The 25,815-nt window shown below is 39.1% G+C and overlaps 2 protein-coding genes across 7 annotated transcripts in view; one reads left to right on the forward strand and one right to left on the reverse strand.

Moving 5' to 3' along the window:
* KCNIP1 (potassium voltage-gated channel interacting protein 1) overlaps positions 1 to 25,815 on the forward strand; it is a 400,236-nt gene that overhangs the window by 31,368 nt on the left and 343,053 nt on the right. The window lies entirely within an intron of this gene.
* On the reverse strand, positions 2,181 to 24,232 carry KCNMB1 (potassium calcium-activated channel subfamily M regulatory beta subunit 1). 5 transcript variants are annotated; one of them, XM_085073212.1, is made up of 6 exons: positions 24,075 to 24,232; positions 18,507 to 18,680; positions 8,932 to 9,097; positions 7,293 to 7,488; positions 5,176 to 5,377; positions 2,181 to 2,876 (listed from the first exon to the last, which is right to left on the reverse strand). In XM_085073212.1, exons 3-6 carry the CDS (start codon positions 9,066 to 9,068, stop codon positions 2,806 to 2,808), a joined length of 606 nt encoding a protein of 201 aa, XP_084929338.1. In that variant the 5' UTR covers positions 9,069 to 9,097; positions 18,507 to 18,680; positions 24,075 to 24,232; the 3' UTR covers positions 2,181 to 2,805. The 5 variants fall into 5 exon arrangements, with proteins under 5 accessions (XP_084929338.1, XP_084929337.1, XP_084929341.1 ...); XM_085073211.1 differs by lacking the exon at positions 24,075 to 24,232 and adding an exon at positions 19,791 to 19,896; XM_085073215.1 differs by lacking the exons at positions 18,507 to 18,680; positions 24,075 to 24,232 and adding an exon at positions 14,693 to 14,871 and having other exon boundaries at positions 7,293 to 7,370; positions 7,461 to 7,488.

The following is a 25,815-nucleotide window of genomic DNA, read 5'->3' on the forward strand; positions in this document are numbered from 1 at the left end:
CTGGGCACTTACTTGATGGATACTGGCAGTGTATTCTGGAAAAGGCTCCTGAGTATGGTACTGTTACAACTTCACAGAGTAGAAACTACCAGGGACATTACAGTTACTTGGGCAATGTTGTCTTGTCCTCAGGCTAATCTGCCCCGAAGCATGCTGCAAGAATCCTTACTTGCAGATCAACCTATTTACCATGCTGAGGCTTTCGGAATATCTGCCTGGAATTAGAAGAGGTAAGAAGTAGAATCACAGAGTAGTAGTTTGGGTTGGAAGTACCTTCAAGATCATCTCATTCCAACCCCCCTGTTATGGGTAGGGATGCCTTCCACGAGACCAAGTTGCTCCAAGCCCCAGTGTCCAACCTGGCCTTGGACACTTCCAGGGATCCAGGGGCAGCCACAGCTTCTCTGGGCACCCTGTGCCAGGGCCTGCCCACCCTCACAGGGACGAATTTCTTCCCAATATCCCATCTAACTCTGCCCCCTGGCAGCGAGAAGCCATTCCCCCTTGTCCTGTCCAATGCTGTCCTCTCCAGCTCTTTAGGAGCCTCTTTAGGTGCTGAAAGGGTCTCTGAGTTTTCCCCTCTAAGATCTTCTCCTGGCTGAGCAGCCCTAACTCTCTCACAAAGGATAGCTGCCTCCAATCAATCCTTATAATTATTTTTCCTATATTAGAGTATTTTTGTAACTTCAAGCGAACTTGTAAATTTGAAGTTATGCAGTTAACCCTAAATACTATTTTCCATTATTGAAATTGCAAAAAATATCTGAATTATTTTGTGTGGCTTTTGAATAGTGAATAGTCTAGAGACTCTAAAATGGTTAAGTTTTTCCCTATTTCCTTATTAAAAAAACAAACCACAATGAAATAAAAAAACTAAAAAGCAATGAACGGACCAAATCCTCTCCTTGCCCCCTTCAAATCTTCTGAACAAAAAAACTCAGCACAAAGTCTCAGTTACTCATTTGGAAGGCATTTTGTTGTCAAGTGCCGTGGGTTTATTAAAATGAGAGAGGAATCTTTGAGGATCAGAGTCTTCTTGATGATGATGTTGATGCTTTGAAGACCAGGTAATAAAATAGCACAAGTTAGCAGGATACTGAACTCAAGATTGCCAGAGGTAGTCAGAAGGTACCTGCTGTGTTTAGGTGTAGTATAGACATGCTGGTGACTCACAGGTGACTTCTCAGCAAGTCTGTATATTTCTCTTCAACTCCCATTGTTGCTACCTCATCAAAGTTGGAGAAATATTTTTTTATTGCAAGCTGATGAAATCTGAATCTTGCTCATCCAGAAAAATAACTTCTCTTTACAAACTTTTGCAATTGTTTCCTTGGTGGTGCAGTTTGTTTGGTTTTATTTTTATTATTTTGTTTGTTTGTTTTGTTTTTTGGGTTTTTTGGGTTTGGGGTTTTTTTTTGCCTAGGAGGATTGCTAGTTCCCTCAGTAATAGTGCTGTAACTTTTATTCTTTTTCATCTTCCAATGTTATCGTGTCCAAGTCTTATCTGGCATCCAGAAGAAAAATTAGTTTTGAGAGTGTGCAGCACTGGAAAAACAGGACTTTTAATAGTTTCAGGAAAAACACTATTATTCGTATAGATATATAAAGGGCCTATACAACTAAAGTATTCATCAGGGTCTAAAAATCTATCCACATTCTTCCTGTGTTCCTTACAACTTCCAGTCAAGTCAAGCACTATTCCTATGGTTTAAGCATCAGTGCTGGTGAAAATTTTGTATAGTCAAACAGATTTCAAGGATGAATTTCATCTCCAGCTGCTTGCGCTGCTACTTCCTTTCTGCTGGCAAGAGTTTTAATGCTTAATATATACCTTGATCATCTACTCTGCCTTGAGAAAGTGAGTTGTGTAACTTCAGTGGAAGTACTTCTCATAGGAAGTGTTTTGCTGGATCTCAGAAAAATAGCATTTTTAATCAGATTTATTGTAGACTTAATGGTATAATCCAATAATATTAAAAAAACCCCAACCAAACAGAAACCTCTAAAGGCTATATTGCTTCTTGTGTGCTGCTGTAAGAAGCATAGAGTGTGTTGTTAAAACTTCAGTCTAGTGAATTAGAACCTTTGTAAATGAAAAAAGAAAAATGTTTACAGAAGCTCAAAAGAGTAATCCATCAACCTTGTGCACTGGAAAAACACTTAGTTTTGATGTTAAAGTGTGAAGGAAAAAGAATATCTAACTTTAACATTAAACTCTCAAAAATGTAGAAAATAACCAGCACTGTACACATGAGGAAAGCGTTATTTGAAAACAAGAATAGACTTCTGTGTTGTCTATACATTTTGTTTTCTGCGATGGAATATTAGGCTTTTCACATTTACATCCTGTTTCTTTCTGGCAAAAGAGGAAGCTGTTCGGCAAGAATCCAGAAAAATGGAGTTTCCCAATTTGTGTGTGATTTTCCCTCTGCGCAACTGTTTTTATGTGGAATATTTCTTGTCCAAAAAGGAAATGGTACTTTCCTAGAGGAAAGAATTTGTGTAAGGTTTTTCTTCAGGTACTTGCAGTGTATATGAGTTGGAGGGAAATAACCATTTCTATGTAACAATTGACTCGCTTTGTTTTTGGTGGAGGTAAGTCTGGAGACACAGCTTGCACTATGAATAAATTTTCATCTGCTACTATCACGAATAACTATGATTAGGGAGGTGAGAAGGATGTAGCTTTAGGGGGTAGTCTTGGCAAGCCCAGGGCAGAGTTGAGAGCAGTTACTCCTAGTCTTCATGTTTCGTGGTGAGATCTGAGCTCAGCTAGATCATGAATTTCTGCTCTTCAGACACAAGTCACTGACTCTTGAGAGAGTGGGGCCTCAGGGTCTGGCAGCAACATCCAACCTTCACTGATTTCTGCTGAGCTGGGAGGTAGCAAAGTGATGGGGTTACGAATTTGCTAGACTGAGTGTATAGTAGTCATGAGCAAATTCTACTTTGCAGTCTGGAGACTCTTTTAAAAACTGCTTAAAAATTAAATTTGAAATAAAATTTTCAAAGAGCCTATTCACAGCTAGCTTGTGCACCTCCTCTGATACCAGTACAGTGCATTAGCTTCAGCAAGTATCCTACCTGTTTGCTTACTTTTTAAGCTGTTACCACACTCCTGCCTAAGCTTTTTATGACCTAACAGAACAGGATCTCTCCCCCTTCCCATCCCATTTGGTTGCCCAAACCATCTGTACCTGTGCCAGCTGAACTTTCACTTTCCTGGAATGAGACAGGTTTGAGCTGTATATACGCTCAACTTCAGGTGCATTTCACAAAAGTGTTGTGTGAGGATGTACTTTCCTCCTTATGGACATAGTTCTCCTTTATTAATTTTTTGGAGGTTAGCTTTTTTTTTTTTTAGTTTTAACAGCCACTTTTCATTTGCTGATCAGTGAAAAGCGAACTCTGACACTGTTCTGTTAGTAACGTTGGAAAATGCATGTACTTGGTTAATATTCCAGCCTTTCTTAAACAATACAGAATTGTACCACATTAATGAGAGTAATTAAACTGTGATGTAATGAATTTAAAGTTGTATCTAAGCCCTGAAACTTTCTTGTGAATGATAGCTCCTAGTGGTTTATCAACTGTGTGGTGGAAAAGCTTGTACCAGTTGCGTCCCAGATGCCAGTCAAATACAGTATGCAGGAAGTATCTTGTGTTCCACCTATGTCCAGTTGCAATTTGAAATTTGGCTGAAACAGTTATTTTCAGAGAACAGAGAATGTCTCTCTACATGCATCAGAGCTTCCTAGAAGTCTTGGCTCTGGAAACAAACGTATCTTTGTGAAATATCTTGGTGCTAGGCATGTAGACTTCTGTGGTTACTTTGGCTTGCTGTATTTAGTAAGACATCACAGATATATTCTACTTGTGGTTTAAGAATGGTATTCCTCTATTTGGTATTCCTCTATTTAGTATTCCTACTGAAACACTCCAAACCACGTGTTGCTTGCTGGCTCTCCTCTCCTCTTCCCCACTTTGATGGAGAGGAGAACTGGAGGCACAAAAGGCTAAGATCATGGGTTGAGATAAGAACAATTTACTGGCAACAATAATGAAATAGGACAACAAACCATAACAGCAACAATACTAACAACAGAGTGTACAAGAAAGGAACGATTTGCACCCGAATTCTCACCCCCAACAATACCTGACCATTCGCTCTGCCGTGCGACCGGAAAGGGAGCCCTTCCCTCTTTCTCAGAAAACGAGGTGAGGTGCTACAGAATAACCTCTGGGTCCTGGCCATGCCCCCTTCTAGCTGCTGCAGAAATCAACCTTGTCCTGGCCAGAACCAGGACACTATTTCATAATAACATTTTTGTATTATAACTTCCTTTTTGCGTGAGCTTCATAATCTATGCAAATGGTAGCCAGGTAGCCTTCCTTGAGTGGCACACTTGTCTCAAATAAGGCAAGGCTAAGATTTGAGTTAAATAGGGAAACATACTTTTAGTATAAGCTTTTTTATCATACCCTGTACTTTATGCGTATATTTCTTCATATACAATTGGTGTCAGATAATTAGAGTACAAGTTTTGTAAAGTCTCTTTGTGTGTATTTTTGTTTTGATGGTTGTTCTCCCTCCCCTTTCCCAAAAGCAGAGAGGTCCATGATATAAAAATATCTTTTTGCACCGTAACAAAGCTGCTTTTCTCAACAGACAAGAAGAGTATGCCATGAGTGCATACTGTATTGGTGTAAAAGGGTATAAGGGGTGTGTCTGCCAGTGATGATGTATATGCATCTGACACCAGCTGATCTCAACCAGACAGAAAATTAGCACCCCTCCTAAAATGTGGAAGAAGAGTTTAGAAGAAAATGTGAATTGTAAAGCAGCTGTACCTCCTAAGGCCCAAGGAAAAAATAGATAGTAACTTAGTCTGTATGTTTATGAGGTATTTTCAGGCATTCCTGGGAATAAGTTTTATATTTTGTCCTTGTGTAATGGGTTGCCATCTGTAGTGGTTGATATTCAATTTTTTGGAATGCCTACCTTTGAATTGACACCTGGTATATTAAGAGTAACAAAATGCCAATAAGACAGGCAGAACGAATGCGTCTGAATATCTTGCAATAACCTATGCTAGATACTTATTTTTTACTGCCAAGCAGAAAGAACAGAAACATACTGACTAATTTTTACCAGAACAATAATCAGACACCCACCAGTAAACATGAGTGTAGGCCAGAGGAAAGCAAAGAGAAGGCCTTTTGAGGGATAAAGTCTGCTTAAAATTACATTGGTCTGTGTTCCTCCGGGGTCATAGTAACACGGGAAAGTCTTGTATTTTTTGAAATTGCTTGCAATTGTTTCTATTCGTGCTTTAACTTCTTTAGAGTTCTCCAACTTGTCTGGGACATATGAGCACTGAAATAAGAAATCAAGGTGATTAATTATTAAAAAATACTCTAATACAAAGTTTGTAGTTAAGTCAGATTGAGTGAAAAAATCATGCTAGTACTGACAAAATCTTCTGTGGTTTGGCATCCCTGGAGATTGTCTTGGTTTCATTACATCCATTTGCCATGCCATGCTTCCCTGTTTCCATCAGTATGTCTGTGCCCCCCTTCTGCAGATTTATAGATTGGAGTTACGTTGTTGGAAACCAATAACATACCTGCCTAAAAATCCCCTGCAGTCTTTGAGACTGTCACTGCATTATTACAGTGCCAAGCTCCAGTTCCTAACAGAGCTTCTAGGCACTGCTACAACAAGAAAGTATTAGTTGTGCAGAAATTCACACTGGCTTATCAGTGTGCAGGAGAATGAAGTTGTTTCATTGCATGCCTCTGGTTGTAACTAGCAGAAAAATACAGCAAGCAGGAGGCTTCCTACTTGTCCTTGTAAAACAACTATTTTGACCTACAGTAATAATGCAGAGTTATTTAGTCTTCAGTGGAAATAGACTTTGAAGCAGTAATCTTTTGTTGTTGTAGTTGTTCATAACCTTTCTTTTCTGCAGTATTATTTTGTGTATAAAATAGTGCTTGGATGTGCTAAACTGGAAACCGGCCAAGGCAAAAGCAGGGGTGGTTCCTCCTCCTCACCTGAAAATTTTACTTGCAGTAATGCAAGTAGGTAGGACATCAACAAATTGCCTACCCTTGCAGTGAACAAGACTCTTGTTTCCATCTATGGTCAGTAGTTTCTGCTTTGCCCCTTCTTTGCTTGTAGCTTTCCCTGAGATAGTCACTATAAAGATAGGCATTAGCTAGAAAAATTCTCTTCAGCTGAAGTGTTTTATGCTATTAGGTTTGCACTGTGTGAAACTCTAATCTATATAAATTCTTTGCACTTGTAATCTGAGCATGTTTGTTCTGGATACTGAAAGTGCTTCATTCTTGGACATCCAGAATCTGAATTTTCACATAAGAGAGTTGTAGAGCTGGAATAAGGCCTCTGAAATACTTGTGGGTTTGGAACTGGACTGAACCTGACCTTTCTTGGGACAGGGTACCTGAAGGAGCAGTTTTGGTTCTGGGGGAGCAAGCCTGAAAATACTGAGCACTCTGCTGATTCCCAAGCAGTGGTGGAAGTTAAAGCGTAAGACCTTTTGTTTTCCCCTTCCCCAGTCTTTGACAGACCTCTAAAGCCAAATAAATATTATGCACCTACATGTCTGTTCCACCTATGGGCGCACTCATCCTCTGGGAAAGAGATCCCTAAAACAACTAACCAAAGAACCTCTACCTCAAGACTCAGCATTTCTACCTTACACAAGTGCTTCCAGCAGTGCCACTGCCCTCTCCATGAGTCCAGGAAACTGGTGTAGACCAAAGAAAGACAAATGAGTTTTCTGTGTGATAATCATCCAAAATCACTGACTTGTTTCTTCTTTCTGTCTAAAATGTGCATCATGTTGCCATTTTCTCCTTCTTTATTCCCTGCTTCATATTATACACCTAAAAAGCAAGTAAAATTGGGATTTGTGCTCTTAGTTTGGATGTTTTTAAACGTGATGTCTCTTATGTGATAATTCAACAAGGAACTGAGCAAGCCACAGCTTATAAACCATTTGTTACAATAGGTCTTCAGCTCAGAGATTTACATATTTTAAAATGTTCATGAGTGTTGTATATTCATGTTGGTGTAATTCCTTAAAAAGTATTAACCTAATATTTAATGTAACATTTAAAATAGAATCCAAAACTCTGTAATTTCTGGAATGTTTTTAAATTGCCTTGGTCTAAACCCAGATTGTGCCGCTTTGTTTAAAAACCATCAGCCTTTCCTCAAAGGCGTTAGTAGCAGAGAATGGGTATACAATCTGTTTTGCAAGTACCTTAGGATTTCTTTCCAGTGTATCTTCAGTCTGGTACAGCATAACCTCTTGTCCTGAAGCTGTCAGATTAACCCACACCTGTAGACAGGGATAAGGAAAGATTTCCTCATCCTCTGAGCCTTCACTGTTTGGGCAGAAAACTTTGTCCTTGATGTTGGCTTTGAGTACCTTGCACACAGTTTCTGTTGTCCAAACACTACAAAAACAACACAAAAGGTATTTCTTTGAAGCTCATCAGAAGCATCTGTTGCAAGTTGCATGTGAAAATACATCTGTGTGTGGTGGCTTGGCTGGAGTTCATAGCTGCTCCATTGTGCGGTGATGAGCTGTGCCCACCCTGAAGGCTGCACCTGGAAAAGGGCTGCCATAGCGAGTAAGTTCAGGAAAACATTTTTGTTGCTGTTGTTGTTTTTTATGCATTCTGTGGTTTCAGTTAGATTCTGACCTCCCTGTCTGTAACAGCTTTGTGTTATTCAAGAAAGAAAAATTGCTATGGATTTTAAAGTTTGATAGTAAATACTTGGAATACAGTACACTTGATGTCTCAAATTTTACTGATTTAATTCAATAAGCCTCAGAACTCAGATCAGTACACATGTTTTTCTCCACTTCTCTTTTTCTTTATTGCATGGCTCCCTTGCATAAAGAAGTAGCAGGATTTTGTCTGGAAAAAGCCAATTTTTGCTGTTGCTTATCCTTTTTCTCAAGAGTTACTTTTCTCTTTCTGATAACACAGTAAATTTTGCTTGCAGTAGTACACTTCGGTGGCAAGAAAAGATCAAGAATCAAGAAAAAATCAAGAATCTCTTAGGAGATTCCTAAGAATCTCACTCCAGTTCTTAGGAAACTAATCTTGTTACATACACCTGTCTTTTGTAATGCAATCTAGAGGCAGGAAAATAAATATATGTGAATTAGTCTGTGTTAAAGAGAATGGTTTTCAAATAGTTTTGAGATTAAAAGTCATCTAGCAAGAAAAATGAGGTGGATGTCCTTGCTTTCTCTGTCATAAACTTGAAATAGGAACAAGTGAGCTGCACTCTTTGTCTTATTACTTTTATTTTTTGCAAACTGATTTTGTGTGTGTAGGCAGAACTTGCAAAATGAAATAAAAGTGTGGGCATTATTTACTCCTTCAGCATTCATTATGATCTGCAATATTTGCTGTGACATACTGGGTTGTTGAAGGTGCTAGTTTCTTATGATAGTTAATTTGGAAGTGAGATACAGATTCTTGAGCAAACAATTTTACCATGACTTCTGTTGCTCAAAACCACAACACTCTCCTCCTGCACATGGAAAAACTTTTTTGAACTGTTTTTATTTATGCAAGACGTGGCTTTTCATTGTCAAAGTTTGATAAGCATGGTTGGATTTTTGATTTTACAGTAATTCAATTTAGTCTGTTTTGTTTAGCTCTGAGGTGATAATTTCTTCTTTTTTGTGCTCACTTGTAAGTGCCTGATGAATTCTTGGCGCACTTTTTTTCTCTTCTGCTCTAAATCCTTATAAGCTCTTTGAGAGCACTTTGTTTATTGTACAATGTACTTGTGTATATTTTATCAGTGTTTTAGTTACTGTATTTGATGCTAACAGGAAAAAGAAAACATTTTTTTCGTAAACAAATGGCTCTTATTACCTCTTAGTGTAGAATGGCACAATGGTGATCCCAATAAAAAAGTACATCATCATGGAGCACGCAACCATTCCCAGTCCCAGGCAGAGGGCTCTTGTCTCCCCTCGCTTTTGTGCAGTCACCAACTTCTTTCCCAGCATGATTTAAAGTTGTGAAACTTGAACAACCTCTTTTTGGTGTAAAATAAAATACAGAAAAGAGAGGGAAAACATGACAGTTACTGTAGTTGTGTAACAAATTTCTGAAACATAATGTAATTGATGGAGGAACAGCCCCATTTTTGCAAAAACTAGAACTGAAAAAAAAAAAACCAACCAAATTTGCTGTGTTTTTTATTATCTTTAGACTCCTGTTTTACTTTTTGAATTTACTGTGTAGCACTTTAGGAAGTGTGTGTGTATGTGTAAGCTAGGAGGTGGGGTAGGAAAACCAGATAACTTTTGGGGAGAATTCTGTTAATAGTCCAACTGTACTCAGCCTTAATTCAGTCTATTTTATGTTGCTGCTTCTCTGAAGAAAGAGTTGTTTTGCTGTGTATTGGAAAAAGCTGCATGAAGAGGAAGCCTTCCCAGAGTGGAATCCTTTTTACATTATGCCTTTTCTTCTGGAGTAGTTTGAAATGGGGTTGTCTTATTTCAAAAGAACTGAAATAATTAAATATTTAGCATTTGAGATTTCTGACTTCTGCATGTTTGCTTGGCCTCGTCCATCCAGAGGTGCTCCAAACATGATGTCTGAAGAATGTTGCTGTAACACTGGGGAACTAACTCTTGGGCAGAGCTGTCTGAACCTGAGCTGAGAAATGACTGGCATTACCCCTCTACTCTCTTGCCAAAGAGCATTTTAAATGATCCACGTAATGTTTTGTTGAAGAGAATCTGAAAATTATTGCCATGAGTCCATATGCTATTAAATCAATATGAGTGACATATAGGTTTCTACAGAAATAGTCCAGAACTTTCACTGCAGGTTCAACCCATCACCAGTATCTGCTGCACTGACAGCTGTGATTGCAGGTTTGTGGGGTTTTTGAAAACGTGGCACAAGCTATTTTTATGGCAAATGACAAGACAGGCAAGATTTGTGTGGGCTTGTTGGGCATAAGAGAGGAAAACAGAGCAGAAGGAGAAAAGGAAAATGTTACATTCATGCTGAATCAGTTTTCAGTTCTGTTCTGTGCAAGGCAATGGCATACGGCTTTAGGCAGTGCATCTGCAGGATTTTAGTTTCAAGTGCATGCATCTATTTAGTATTTATCCTTACTGGCTGGCCTTCTGGATGGCATGGTTCCTGCCTGAATCCACCTGTGTGCGCACTTAAATTCATATACAGTGTAAAACGAGCGCAAACCAAAGTTAGCAAATAGGCTCTTCAGGTTGTCTGTGAGCATATGGTCTCCATCTGCTGCAGGCTGGCAGAGCTGTGGTGTGACTGCAAGTAAGGGACCATGTTGAATTGGGTGAAATATGATATAGCCCTCAAAGCTATGAGCATCAGCTCTTAAAGGAACGAATGGAAATATATTCTGAATGTTCCTTTCTTTCCCGTTAGTTCTGGTTTTCACTGGTAAAAGTGCCTTACATTGACTGTTTAATGATCAAAGAAACAAAGGTATTTGAAAATTAGTGTGCTTCTGTTTTTAGACTGCTCTGACACCTGTTCTATTAGCAATAAAAATATGGGTGTCTGTGGACAGTAAAACAGCTTTGGTAATTTAGCATAACTTGGGGTTAGTTGCAGATTTTAAGTATGTATTTTGAAGTTGGTAGTACATGATATCATCAAAGTGGAAGGCTGTTTCTAGCTGTCCCCAGAAACTAAAAGAGTTATTTTTAGAATGCTGAATTTTGTACACTTTCATATTTAATTCCACTTTAAATAAAACATCCACATCCACTGTGAATATTGCATACAGCATATTGAGAGGAGTTGCTTTTCTGATGATCACTTACAGTTCGCAGGCATTGTAAGAAGCATCTCGATTTGAAAATTGCCATAGATGATCTTTCCCTGTTTTCTGCCATGTGAGTTTAGTACAGAGTGTGAGCGAATGCCCTTAAGTAAGGCTGTATTGTGTTTTGCTTGCTCAATGGGGCTATAGATAGAACATGTGGTATCAAATGCTCCCAGCATGCTCGTGCTGCGCCTGCATATTCACATACAGCCATGTGGAGAGGCATGTGCAGCAAGGAAGCTTGCACAGTGAGTGTCAGTGACTGTTCCTTGGAACCTTCTGTCATTCCTTTTAGTTTGGAAAATGGGAAATAACACTTAAAAAACCTAACAAATTCCAAAATACGTAGAATATTGGAACACTGTGCAACACAGTACCTTAATACCAATTTTTATTAAGCTGGCTCTCCTTTACCTATTGTGCAACTTGGTCAGAGGGAAAGGTGAAATAAAGGAACATTATTGGCCCTGGAGCACAGGCCCTGAGACCATATGGTACTGAGTAGCAGGCCCTTATAGCACAGTGGGGAGCTAATAATAGATGAGTGAAAACCTCTGTTATTAGCAAGAAATTCTTACATACAATAACAATGATTAATCTTTAGTTTTCTGTGAGAGATTGAAAAAATGAAGGACTGGTACTGCCACTGTGACTTCTGGAAAACTTTGAGTGGCCTAGAGCTGTAACATACTGAGTTTTGATGAACCATAATATTTACAGAGCTGTCTCATTTACACTGAGAAGCAGTGGGGTAATCAACCCCCTTGTTACATGGGAAACAACAATGGTGGGACTATTAACCAAAGAATTGATAAGAAATCTAATGTCCCCAAACGTCTGCTTGAATGCCACATGCACAGTGGAAGTACCACTAAATTTTTCCTTCTAATAATGTACAACTACCAGACCATCTCTTTAAGACACAAAAGGAGCCTGTATATGTGAATTGGAAATTATTCTTAAGTGGCCCAGGGGTTGTATGCAGTGTTGTTTCCCATCCTGACAACAGGCAAACTGCCTGACTCTGGTGCTCTGCATGGGCTGCTAAGTGATGCTGTTTGCCTTTGCTCCCCCAGTTCAGATAACTGCTCCACCCCAAAGAGAATAAGGACATGTAAATTATTCAGATAAAGTTAACAAGAAAGGTTCATCTTAAAATATCACCCTGAGTGCCTCTATAGACATAAAAAATAATCAGCTAGGTCTTCAGGCAGTGTAAATCAGGGGTGCTTACATCATTGTTGTGTTTCTGAAGCAAATTAGCTGTAAATTTGTGTTCTCTGAAACTGAAATAGATATTTTCTGGTGCATTTTTTTCTGCTTTCAAGTGTAGAAGACCAGAAAAATCTGTAACACTATTTCATGCATGTGCAGAATAATTTAAGAGGAAACATAGGACCTCGAAGGAAGCCCATGTGCATTTTTTTTCTTTCTTACATAAACATTCCTTTGCATTTCTGCTGAAAATCCTTAATTTTCTGGCTCTCAAGACAAAGCAATGTTGCATACATATAGAAAAACATTTACTTGGAATTTCTTCGTTGTTTTAAAGGTTAATTCTTTCAGATTAAAAAACTTTCCTGTCTCCTTGCTCTATGTATATTAGAAGGACTGTTGAAATAGCTGTTTTAGTGTTTCCTCTGACAAAACCATTAAATCTTTTGAAATTAAGCACTGCAGAAGACTTTATTGACCCAGGAAGTCTAAGCAAAATTAAATTGGGAGATATTAAAGTGTACAAAGCAGGGCTTAGTCCAGCCTTCAAGAGAAAACTTAAATGTATTTTTGTACTGCAGATTTTGTGCAGTGGTTCCCTACTTATTAGGAATGTATAAGCTGCAAATGTTTTCATAATGTTCCCTCTGCCTAATCTTCTTCAATCCAGTTAAATTATACAGTACATTAGCTGTGCAATTTCAATGTATAATAATTGCATTCATGGCTGCTAGTGACAATCTTAGGGATGCCATCTGCTCGGGTTTGGCATAGTCCCCTGTTTTGATTAGAGGGATGTTTGATACTTGGTGGGAAGACTCTACCTCCTCCTCCTCTTCAAGCATTTGAGGAGTGTCCAGTGGTGTGACTTCTGTGAGTTCAGATGGGACCTCTCTCTCAAGCTATTCAAGACTGCTTTTAACTTGGGTAAGGTGTGAGTAGCACTGATGAATTCATCTCACTTGTTGAAGAAGGGCTGCTAAATCCTCCTCTGGAATTTAAGATGGGAATGAATATTAAAAATGAGGTAGTTTTCTATTTTTTGGTTTGGTTTCCCTTTGAGCTGATTTGTCCCATACTATATGGTGAATCTCCAGTGAACATTTATGCATGGCTTTCAGATGAGCATCGTGTTTTAATACAGCATCATACTAAGAAGGGTGCTGAAAGTCATTGCACATCTCTAAAGTGATGAGGACTTTTTAAACAGCCCTGTACCCTTTGGCCTCTACTGCTTGTACATGCAGAATATCCATTTATTTTCTCCTGTCAAGTGCCAACTTAAGTCACCTTGTGTTATTCTCAAAACACCTTGCACAGACAAAATAAAAATTGCCAGCTTTTCTGGATTTGTAAGAGGAGCATAGTATTTGGTGATAAGTTTATTGGCCAAATGCTTTTTGTGAGAACCAGTAGGCAAAAGTTTTAGATCTATAAATATAACTCTCTCCTGGTTTTGTTATGGAGCTCATATTTACATACTTCCTACTGTCTCTGGGTAAGGTAGTTTGATCATTTGCACTTGCTTAACTGGGTTTCCATGGGTATTTCAACACTGCTTAAATTCTGCCTTTCTGTTTAAATCCTACACTCATCCTTTCCTCGTCTGCTGCCCCACCACTTACCAGCAGGCTGAAGTCAAAATTACATTTGTGTTGGCACTTTCTTTTTCCCCACCCTCCGTTTCATCCTCTAGCAGTTACAGGCATTTTCTGCTGGTACTGGGGGAGTACTCTGGCTGGGGAACACCTGTTTTTTTCATTACTTAATAAGCTTTCTGTGCATCTGGAACCACAAATACTGTATGTTACAGAATAAGGTGATGCTGAGCCTTGATGGAAAAGAGCAGAGAAAAGCTTCTCATGTAGTTGTCTTCAAAACCCAAAACAGCAATACTTTGACTATGTAACATGCTACAACTACATTTATTTTATTAAATACGCTGTATAATTTTCCTTTATTACTGAACTGTTTACCTGATATGCCACTAGAGTGAATTAAAGAAGTTAGTTTGGATTTTTTCGTCTAAAATATGTGCAGTTGTTTAAGACTAATTCTGTTAGCTTTTAAACACTGTTGTTCTTAAAAAAAGATAAAAGGAGAGGAAAAAGAGACAGAAGTTACTTGTTCAGCTCAGCTGTCCTGAAATCTTTCTGGAATACTTTTTCCTTTGATTCTGTGCTGTACAGGACTGCACAGCAGGAAAAAGTTTAAGAGCAGATTTCTGTGAAGCCTTCAAGAATTCACGTGCCTGGTTCCTCTCTAACTTATGGGTAGGTCTAAACCAACCTCTAAAGTAATGCTGAGCACCCAAAGCCATGAAACTTGTAAAAGTAAAGGTGTATTTACCATTGAAATGAATGAGTATGGTCTTATATGAGCTTCTGACTTTAATTTGTGAAAATATTGTTACCTTTGCTTACAGTTGTGAAGAATGATCAGATTGCATCCAGAGAGCAACTCAGTCTGCATGCTACAGAAAAGTTATCTGCACTGTCCTCCATAGTGCTGTACATATAGAAAACCTTTTGCTTCCCAAAACACAAAGCTATCACATGCTCCCAAGGAAAAACAGTTGTTTAGAAATATACTCACAGTTTTTGATGAAATGCTGCTTTCTCTGATGAAAATAAAATCTGTTACATGACAGACTTGGGACTGTAGTGGAGCTCAGAGCTGAAAGGGATTATTATTTTTTTCCCTTTCCTGTACTTCTCTGGGTTTGCTTTGCTGTGGCTGAACTCCTAACTTAGTTCCCCTATTACAAAGTCTTTTGTAACCATAAATGGTAAGGTATGAAAGAGCACTGTCCTTTTGGAAATTAATGGCTGGAAACCAGGAAGCCACAATACTGAGTTTTCTCATGCACTAGAGCCCCTTTACTACACATTCTGGTGGATTCATGTTAAGCTATGGCCCTACTCCATTTATAAAACTTTTTTAGTTTAGAAATCCGACAGATCTTTTGGGTAGGATTTAAGGAATTGAACTGTATTGATGACCAGTGGTATTGATTCTTAATTGTTAATAACCTGAGCCATTACTAGCTGTGTGGGAATCCTTTATTGCTACTGGTTTCAGTGAGTTTGGATGCAACAGGTGCTAAAATTCTGACTGTACATCAGAGCTGTATAGACAAGAGCATCCATCATGCCATAGGTGTATTAGTGTCCAGCATGTTCCTTTAGTCCAAAAGACAAGCCTATTTCTGAGACGTATAAACAGCTAACTCCTAGCACAGAGCTTCAGAAAAGAGCTAAAACAATTCTTTTTCATTTTTTTTTTCTGAGAGAGAAGAAAACTGTTACTGGGAGACTAAAGGAATTTAAATTAGTTAATCCAGTAGAATCATTAGGAGAGCACTGTGAACAAGGGTAGGGTATTTGCCCCTCCCTCCCTACTTTAGGTATCTGATAATTAGCTGTTTCAGTTTAAGCTGTTCTTCTAAACTTGCTTTTGGTAAAAGATTTGAAGTTGACATGCTCAGAGTGTTCATGCTGTCTGAAGATAGCTGATTAATCTCCTTCAGTCAGGAACCTTTTGTAATATTGTGGATGCAGAAGAGAGCACACAAAGCTAACTTTGATTTAGATAACTGTCTGATAGACATTTACAGCTAACTAAGAAGAAGTCTACTACTATCATCTAGATTGGAAAGATTTATGATCATAGTAATCTTTTAGTATTTGAGAAGAGATGTAGATAAATTTAAAAAATGACACTTGAGGGTTGGAAAAAAGAGCCTTATGAACACAAGTTATTTCTGGATAAAACAGGATCTGGTTGAGTGGAGTTTTTATCATTTCTTTATGCTTAGTAATCAACACTGGATATTTTAAAGAAGGTGGCTCTGCTGGCTCAAAGAATAGTCAGGCTTTTAATGTGGAATTAATTAAGAGTAATTTTTGGGTTCTGTGCTTCAGGATTCGAGGTAGTAAACAAGGTAAGCTGTGCTGAATGAAATTCATGAATCTTCAAATTGAAGATTTGTCTTCTGTCTCCTCTCCCTGTACACCTTAACCGCAATGGCTAATATTCAGAGATCAATTTCTAACTGCTATGCTAAAGAGTTCTACTGCAAAATTTACACAAAAATTGTAGATTCTAGAGTCAAAATATAAATTAAATATTTTGAAGTTTCCACAGTGTACTGAAGGAGTTGCTGGTAGAGTGCTTTGGCTCAGTTTGAGATGTGCTGGTGGTTTATTTGAATGGACAGAAGCTATGCTTCAAGTCTGGTGCTACAAACTACCTTTTGCTTGTTTTGTTTCTTCTCACATACACAGCTGATGCACAAGTCTAGGTGGCTGCTGACTCTTGGAGAGCTAACCCAATAAAATAATGTGGGTGTGCTAACGCGAGGTGCTGTACTGATACCACTTCTAACCTTGGGATATTTCAGTGGGCTACTGATCTGTGCCAAGTGACATGAATGCATTGGCGCTTTATCAATGGCAAGCCAGATGTTGTATTATAAGCTGTAATTCTGTAAATCACAGTGTATTTTAGCTTTTGTCTTCTGAAAATCACATGGAATATTTTCTTTTTGGCAGCTTGAGGCTTAGGAGGAGAAAGCAAACAATCTGGTGGTTGAAATCACTGTGCACTTTTTCCCTCATGCTCCTTTCCTTGCAGGCGCCTCCTTGTAGTTTTGCTCCTGGCTCTCATGGGAGCACTAATTCCACGTGTGCTGGTAAGCTACATAACTGGTGCTGCACAGTTCCTCTTTACGTTGACCCAGAGAGGGAGCGTGGGGTCACTGCTGGAAAGGCCAAATACCTGAGAGAGCTCTGTGAGTATGGGTGGCAGCACAAATCAAAGCCAGTTAGGGCAACCTGGGGCTAATGGCAGTAGCCCCTGTCAGTCTATGATCCTTTAGCAAATACTGTCTTTAGCCACGAAAAAGAAATTTTCAGAGACCTTTCCAGGCTTTGCTTGAGGTCCTTTTTTAAAGTCCTATCCCTGACTCTTAACAGAGAGAAGAAAAAGGGAAGATGCAGTGTCGGAACGGGCATTTTGAACTTCAAATACTCTTTTAATCCGCGTAAGTTTATTTTCAGTGTCTTCTTTCCCATTAATTTTATTCCAAGGTAATAAACCGTTTGGCTAAGGCCAAAAGAGATTTTGTGTGAGTGATATTTCCCATAATCCTTTTAAAAAAGAGCAATGCTTCAACTTGGAAAATCTTGCCACATCTGTAAGTTAGTGAAGTAGCTGCACTTAAAATTATCAGCCTGCAGAACTGCAGGGAGTTATCTGACAAATTAAAGAGAATTAAAATATATTTCTGGGGAGTTATTTTCTCTGTAGAGTGATAATGGAAGGAAGAAAAATCATGTGAGAGAAGGCATATGGCTCTGAAAGAGACATTGTGTAAACACTAGCATCCAAGGATGGTCGCTTTTGTTTTGTAAATAAAAGTATGAGGAGACTTTAAACGTTACAGCAATGGCAGGGAAGAAGAGTTTCTGGTGTTTACTTGCTGTACTGCTCTGCAGTGAGTACTTGCTGTTGTCCTTTGGGCACCATCTGTATTGCAGAATGCAGTATTGCAGAATGCTTTGTTCCAGCCCCTTCTGCTCCTCATGGCCAGCCATTGCAGGGAGGTGTTTGTTCAGAGAGTGCTTAACTCTCCCAAGGAATCCATCTGACTTTGCTGGGATGCTGAAAATTCAAGGGAGTATGGTTTGAACCCACATGGTACTGAACCGTTTGTTCTTGTGGTGTCATATGAATTAAACTTACTCGGTGTTTGCAGGTGACCACATAAGGCTGCCCTGTGTACCAGGGGGTTCTTGCTGGAAATCTGAGTCAGATTGAATAAATAACTTCTGCAGTCAAGCAGAAGTTATGTGTATTTGCAAACTCTGAACTCCTTTTTGACTCTAATGTAAAGAGCAATTGAGGTGTCAGAAGTGGGGAAAGGAAAAAAAAGAAAAAAAGAAGCGGTATCTTTTAGTTGCTCAAAACTGCTTATTCAGTTCTTTTAATCTGATCATCCATAAGAGTTGTTTTCACATTAGGGCTTAAGAAAAGCTCACTGGCTATGAAATAAAGCCAATTTAATGAGTATTGTCATTTTATTTCCAGGACTCTCTTCTAAAGAATCACTAAGCTGTGAAATGAGCACTGTTGTTTGTATATTCAGAGAGCCCTGCGAAGTTATTAGCTCCCCCTTCCTAACTGAAACATATTCATAGTATAGTACATTGTCATGTTTAATAGACTTCATAAAAAGAATCTGTGGCTCTTGAACAAGGAACAGTCACATATTGCAAATTATGAGTCAGGAGCACAAGGTACTAAATGGTGGCATGCCTACATCAAGCACAGGCAAACTTTAAGACTGGCTGCTTCCTTTTAAATGGTTACATTCAGACACTGTTTGCTGGATTTGCTGTTAACTCACCAATTTAATGAAGGTTGAGAGCGTCTTTAGAACATTTTCCCAGAGATACTTTACCAGGGATTTTGAATGATTCGTTTAGCTTCCAGCTTCACAGCGTGGTTGCTGTGCAGTGCTGACGACTCCCTTAGTGGAATGTAGCTGTTCTGTAATGAGCCTTCCCAAGACATGTCATACCTGCAGTAAAGCATAATGCTGTTATTCCTCTTCGACGTTACTGAGAACTCTCTTAACTATTGTGTCCTGAAACTGACGTTAGAGAGGATTCTTAACTGTTTGCTTCATCTAACTGTATGTGTTACATGCTGCTTTCAGAGAAAAGGAGCATGAGTTTTCAGTCAGAGTGTTAAGTGCATGTGCTCTTCCTCAGTCTGGGTCTTGTCTTATTGAAGTTATTCTGGGTAGAGGAGCCCTCAATATTTAAAAAAAAAAAAAAAAATCTAACCACCACAACCACAAAAAACCCCAACCCACAAACCCCATAGAACCAAACAAACTCACAACACAAAGTGAACTTAGAATTGTGGATTTAGAAGTATTACAGAACACTATTGTTTATCCTTGCTTTGTTAGATGGGCACAAGGTGATAACTGCCCTTGTCTATCACTTGACTTAGTTATGGGATCTTTTGTCTGACTCATATAACTTAGGTAACTTCCTTGATGTCTGGAATTAGCAGTGCTGGTCCTTTGAAAGAGTTGGTTTACAACAGGTAAAGGGTTCTAGGCACTTGCTGACACAGCTAGCAGTGGAGAAGATCAGAGTCCACACACTTCCATTATTTTTTCAATACTTTTATAATCTTTGAAAATGTATTGCAGAAAAGACCTTACAAGATGATGGATGGGCTTGCCTGTAAGCTATATATCGTGTAGTTCTCAATATATCCTTGAGTGATTTGTGTTGAACAGGAACCATCAGCGGCTATTATGTTTTGTGCTGTGATGGTGTGATGGCAGGCAAAATTCCCTAGAAACATTTATTGAATAATACTAGATTTTGCACAGGCTCTAGGGATGCTTGAAGAATATTTAATGAGTTGGACTGCATGATACCCTGGCAAGGTAGAAAACTGCTTTGTAGCCTCTTTGAGTCTTGAACATTGTCCCAGACAGTATGGTGTCAGGATCCCGGTCCTGGGCCACAGCACACTACATGGAAGTCTGTACAGGCACCGTGTAGTACCTGGAGCAAGGGGAAGATGCTGAAGCAGCCTTGAGCTTGTCAGGCAGTGGCGGTGTCCTGTGTGCCTTTGCAGCTGCAGTCTGCTAAAACTCATCACCTACCTGGATGGTTGCTGCCCTGTTCAGAAATAGGGGCTGTTGGTAGTCCTCAAGGAGTTATTCCTGCTGCCTTACTGACCATGACCACTTGCTGCTCAAGCAACCCAGGTGAGCAAAAGTTACCTTTCTGGTCCCTAGAACAGAAATGATGGCTGTTGAAAGCCATTAGAACGGAGCAGGTTCTACAGAACAGCCCCACAGAATTGGGTGAGGATTTTGATGATCAGGTCTTTAACTCATTTGCTGTGACAAGTTATTAGCCTCAGTGTAAAGCAGTCACACATCTAAAACTCCTTTTTGCTGAAATAAAGTAGAAAGGCATCTGTTAATTTTTTTCTCACTGCCAATGCTGACTTCAGACATTAAAGAAAAGGGAGATTCTGAAAGTTAATAAATTTATAAAGATTTTTGATCCTCAGCTGCAAAATGGGATTTACAGAGATTTTTCCTCTAATCTGTATTATAACTTAGTTCTATTTTAATGGCCATTAATGTGTATTAATTATATTCTGCATTTTTAAAGTAATTATTTTAAATTAATATTTTTTCTTATTAAAATTATTTCAAGAAGATGAGTTTGCCTGTTAGTTAAGGTCAAAAAGCTTTCTAGTGAAAGTTGCCTGATTAATCAGAACATCATTTCTGTTTGCACTGTTGTCTGGCATTTTCTTCCTCCATCTCACAGTTCTTTTTCTTCCTTTTCTTACACCAGCAAAATTGCTTTGCTTTATTGGTGATTGTGTTTTTCTGTAACATACCCTTCCCAAAGAGCACAGTGCTAGTGGTTATCAATGGCACAAAATCAAGTTTAGATGTATAAACACCTGCCGCACTCAGCAGATTTCAAATTAGTTTATTTTATTTTGTCCTTCTTTTCCATTTTAGACTGCTCATATTTCTCCCAGAAGATGTTCTTTTGTCACATTATTTTGAGGCCAAGCCTCCCTAAGCAGGCCGCTCCATGTAACACTTATTTGAAGTTGTTACTTCTTTATTTCCCACCATTTGGACTTTCATATGATGATTTTCCTTCAGCACAGGTGTAACTAAGAAAGAAAACATCAGGTCATTTCAGGACAAATGAGATGCAGAAACTATTGCGCTCTCAAATCTTGGGGACCTTTGTACAGGCTTTCTGACAAGGCAGGTATTTCAAACCTCATCATGAGGAAGAGAAGCCTGTGCAGCTTCCTGTAGTTAAAACATTGCTCACTGATCTCCTGCACTTGAAAAATTTCTAGCTTTTGAAATTTGAAACTGGGGTGCCCCCTGAAATGTGCATGTAATGCTTCCTTGTATAATGAAATTGTTTAAAGTAGTATTTTGGGGTTTCTGGTTTATAAGGTTGAGCTCTGATTTCACAATGAAGAAGTTCACACATTCTTAATTGCTGTTATTTCAACCTGTCTGCATTATTTGATAAAGTTTTCTCAAGAAAATACCCAGCTAGGCAGCTTTTCTAAAATTCGCCTGATTACACTGAGATGTTACTAAGAATAGTTTATTAAGGATTGGAAGAAGTAAAAGTAGATCTTTTTGCAGTGAAGAGTATGTCAGCCTTTCTAAGTATGTCTGTGAAAACATGCCTAGTTTTGTTCTGCTATAATTTTAAAGCAAATGGAAAAAGAAGTCAGCGAGTGAGTTGTGAGAAAGCAAGCAATAATTATCAAATATCAGTAGAGACAAGAGAGTTCAGGTAGGAAAGGAACAAGTCCAGTTGCACAGAGGAGGAGAGTGTGCTCAGGGGGTTTGCACATGAACTAACCTGTGCTCTTGCAGAGCACAGTTTTGCTGTATGGCATGGCCTCCATCACTTTCTTCTTTGTTTCAGAGTTAAACACAACTGATCTATTTCATGTAAGCAGTGTTATTCCTATATTCTGTGAGGATATGGTTCTTTTAACCAGTAGTATTTCATGACCGTAATATGATCATCAGTCTTCCACTTCATACAACAAACAGTATGCAGTGAGCAGCATTAGATTTTGCTTAGCCTGTCCCTCATTTAATGAATGTCATTGGCAGTCAACATTTTTGGAGAATACAAAATGACAATGTGCTCTCCAAAGGTGGTGTTACTACTGGCTTCCAATGTGGCCTGCTGTGTATTAGAGCATCTGCAAAAGATCTGTCCTATCTCGAGTTGGGTTTGCTTTACAATTAGAACACTGCAGCTGCGTCAGTGAGGAGCTAGCTTGAAATGGTTTAGCTCTGGGGAGTTGTAGGGATGCAGGGAATAAAATCATGGCTACTGTGGCAGTGCTGGGTTTTTAGTTTTTCATGAATAGAACTAGTGATGTGTGAGTGTCTCTTTGCCACATGTACTCAGCAGAGATAATATTGAGAGAATTACAAGCTTGCTTGAGAGTTTGTCAAGACTCTTTCAAGCAGGGACAGCCTTTCTTCACAAAGATAGTAAAAATTGTTTAATTTATTACTTTGTTTCAAATACTAGTATTCTAGTATGCATATGGACAACCCTGTATGTTTGATGTAGATTTATGTTCTTATTCAAGTAATTCAAGTAAATTCAATTTCAGCAGGATCGGTTTCAAATACTGTATACTTACTATCTTAAGCAACATTAAAGTATGTGCTGTTATCAAAAATTAAAGTTATAAAATAGCAAAAGCATTGATTTAGTATATATCTACCTTCAAAAGACACAAATTATGAAAGAACAACTCTGCTGTTGTCTCTGACCATTTTCATACTTTTGCTGAAGATGCTGTAGGCTGCTTTTGTTTTCTCATGGAAAACTCTTCCTTTTATAATCAGGTTTTAATTTCTATGCGTGCCTTTTTCTGCCATAAAGAAAAAACATCATTTAGATGAGAAAATTCTTAATGTAGTTTATATATGCACTTAACTACAAATTCTTGTCATTGGTGGGGTTTCTGTACAGTTTCAGGACTGTTGTGTTATTCACAGCACATCATAATTAATAAAAGCAAGTATCTCCTACTGGGATCTCTGTTTCATCTGGTGAGGTCCACAGCTCTTGTACATTTGTTATGGGAATCATTTAACTGTCAGGACATCCTTGACAATGTAATCAGCATCAGCCAAATGTGTAAAAATACAAATAATGTTTTTCAGCTGGGAGTGCCCTGGCAGGTGATAAAACCAGATTTCCTTCTCTGACCATGGTTTGGAAGAGGCAGGACATGTAAATGTTTGATTAGTTTGTTTTGGTGGGTTGGTTTTTTTTTTTTTTTGTTTTGGGTTGGTTTTTTTTTGTTTGTTTTTTGTTTTTTTTTTTTTTTAATACTCCTAGTTTTTTGGACATCCAAGGCATCATTAGGAGTTAAGGTACAAGGGGTTCTTCTGCTTAGAAACTGAAAACCTAGCAGAGTGCTTGAAGAATAAATTGTCTCCAGTACTGCATCAATGTCTCAGATAGTCTGATAACCCTACATTATCCTTTCTACCATGATGCATGGCACTAATGTCATCCAAGTAAACTTATTCTCTGTTCTGTGAGTGTTCCAGTTAGATGCCAGAAGTACTCTTTTTTTCAAATTGAAGAATATGTGCGGTATACACCATCTAAATGTCTAACACAAACATACTTCTTCTTCATACCCTGACAAAACCAGGCTTTCTGGTAGCAAGGTTCATCTCCATAGAAAGGAAAAGGCTTTTTATCCCAGCTTCCACCTGGCTTTGTGCTTGCATCAAAGAGACTCTTCAGCATATATAATTGCTTGGGAAACCAAAGTGTGCCTATGTTTATTTTTTAGGAGATGAAGGACAAACTAACAGGCACCAGGAATGCATGAACTGAAGTTGCTGTTCAGAAGGTTCATTACAGGTTGGTATGAATAAGTTGCCATTCGATTAAAGGCTGGGGTGGAGTTTGAACAGCAAACTGTCTCCCTACCCTGCACCAATTTCAGCTGCTCTGCCATATTCAGTTAGAAATGCACACATCAAGGCCGATGCAAAACCACATAAAATGAATTAATAAGTCACTGTGTCTTGGTTTGAAGAGGTGGACACTATTAAATGAGTTAGCTGCCTTTACAATTTTAACTAATCCGTTCCACCAATAAGAAGAAATTAATACAAGCAGATAGAAGTGAAAAAATAACAGTTAACTAAACAAAATGAAATAGCAACAGGCAAAAAGTAATAGTCACTGCTTGCAAAGTTGCTGAAATCTTGCAGACTCCTCAGGAGCAAAGAGAAACTCAAAATAGCGGAATGACCCTCGAAGATGGCGCCCTCTGCAGGCGAGCACGTGTGGGGAGACAAAGGGAAAATGGCGGCTGCCCTTCTTCTTACCTCGCTGGTGACAGCAGCTCTGTCGCCAAAGGTGGCTGGCACATTCCAGTGGTTTGTACCTCGTCATGGGCTAGAACTGGTGGAGTGACTTTGCATTCATCTTGGCAGGAGCTGGCAGGGCAGCTGACTTGGGCAACTCGTACTCTCTGTCTACTGTCCTTGGGCGGGTGCTGCTCATGGCCACAGCCACTGCACAGAGCAAGGTCATTCCGCTGCTCTCAGGGAGATGCCACTCTCTGACAGGTGAGACACACAGACAGATGTTGCAAAATTCACTCTGAAATAATATTTTAATTGGGACGTGCAACTTCTCGGGTTGCTACTGTTGCAATTAGAGCCAAAAGTCAAGAGAGACAGAAGAGAGAGAGCTCTTCCTGCATTCCCTTGCTTTTTAAGAGGCACTCATATCCTCCAGCCTCATGATTCCATTTCTGTGCTGGTTGCTGGGTATTAGACAGGAACAATTTTGGGCACAGATCGATATGGAATACAATAACACTTTGGGTTACTCAGGATGCACTGTTAGAAAGGAGAAAAACATTCATCTGCTTAGTAGAAAACCAAATGCAGAGTCTCTTATCGGAGCCTATTTCTCCGTGGCAGCCCGGCAGGAGAGGCTGCCATTGCCTTGATGTCATGTGGAGAGATGCCCAGCTCTGCCACCTGGGACACCCTCAGCTCTTGGGGCCCTGGTATAAGGCACAACAGGAACCGTCAACCTATTCTAGGCTCTATACAGAGTAGATGAGGTGTTTGCCCGTGATGGGATTACTTTAAAATGGACAGGGCTTCAGAAGTAAGGAATTTTTCTCAATGTGCGTCATTTTAATTTCAACAAACTGTCTTTTCGTCTTGTGCTTTGGGTTCTTTGCCTATTTTAAAGAATTTGTCAGGAAAATTAATCCACAAACGCCAGAGGTGTATGTCCAAAAAGGAGACAGAGGAGTCCTGTAACTTTATTAATGAATAAAAGGAGAGGTCATGGGAATTTCCCATGAGGTCTCTCAAATTGCTAGAGCATGCAGCCTCTTTTATCTTGCTTTCCCAGCCGCAGGCTTCCTCTCTCTTTCCCCATTGGCTGAGGTACTCGAGAGATACAGACTTCCTGGAACGCCTAATGCAGACACCCTTAATATATATCCTCCCTTTCTTCTTTTTCTTATGTGTCTGTTCTTGTAGTTTATTAACACAGCCACAGGTAAGTTAGTTAGTGGAATTCCAATGGAAATCCTTCCCATTGTTTCTTCTATCTCTCAGTATTGGTCTGGTCTTATCAGCAGACTCAGGTCGTATCTTACCAGCCATTTGCTTGTAAAGACACACATCACCTTATTCCTTTCAGGTGATTAACCTGCATCTCAGCTGCTGTGTACAGAAAATACGCTGTATATACCACTCATCCATGTAGTCTCATTGTGACAGACCATGGCACATGGGATGCTGTAAATGATTCAGAAAACAAATATCAAAATTTGTTGGAGATAGGAGAGTGAAAGTATTTCTAGATTTGCCACAGAAGCTGAAATGCATAGAGAGAAAAAAGACTTCTTGTTCATGGCTTCCCAGGAGTGTTAAGGAAATTATTGGTGTTAAGGAAACCTTCCTGTTCCACCATCCAGGACGACTCTGGCGGTCACTCTCCCACCACCTGAGCTGGGACCAAGGTCGCTTTGCAGCTACAGCCTACACAGTCACACACTCACACTAGCATTCCTTGCCAGATTGACACCCGGTTTCTCAT

The sequence above is a fragment of the Lichenostomus cassidix genome, chromosome 13 (genome assembly GCF_008360975.1).
Source record: "Lichenostomus cassidix isolate B80296 chromosome 13, HeHo_3.0, whole genome shotgun sequence".
In the NCBI taxonomy this organism is placed as follows: domain Eukaryota; kingdom Metazoa; phylum Chordata; class Aves; order Passeriformes; family Meliphagidae; genus Lichenostomus; species Lichenostomus cassidix.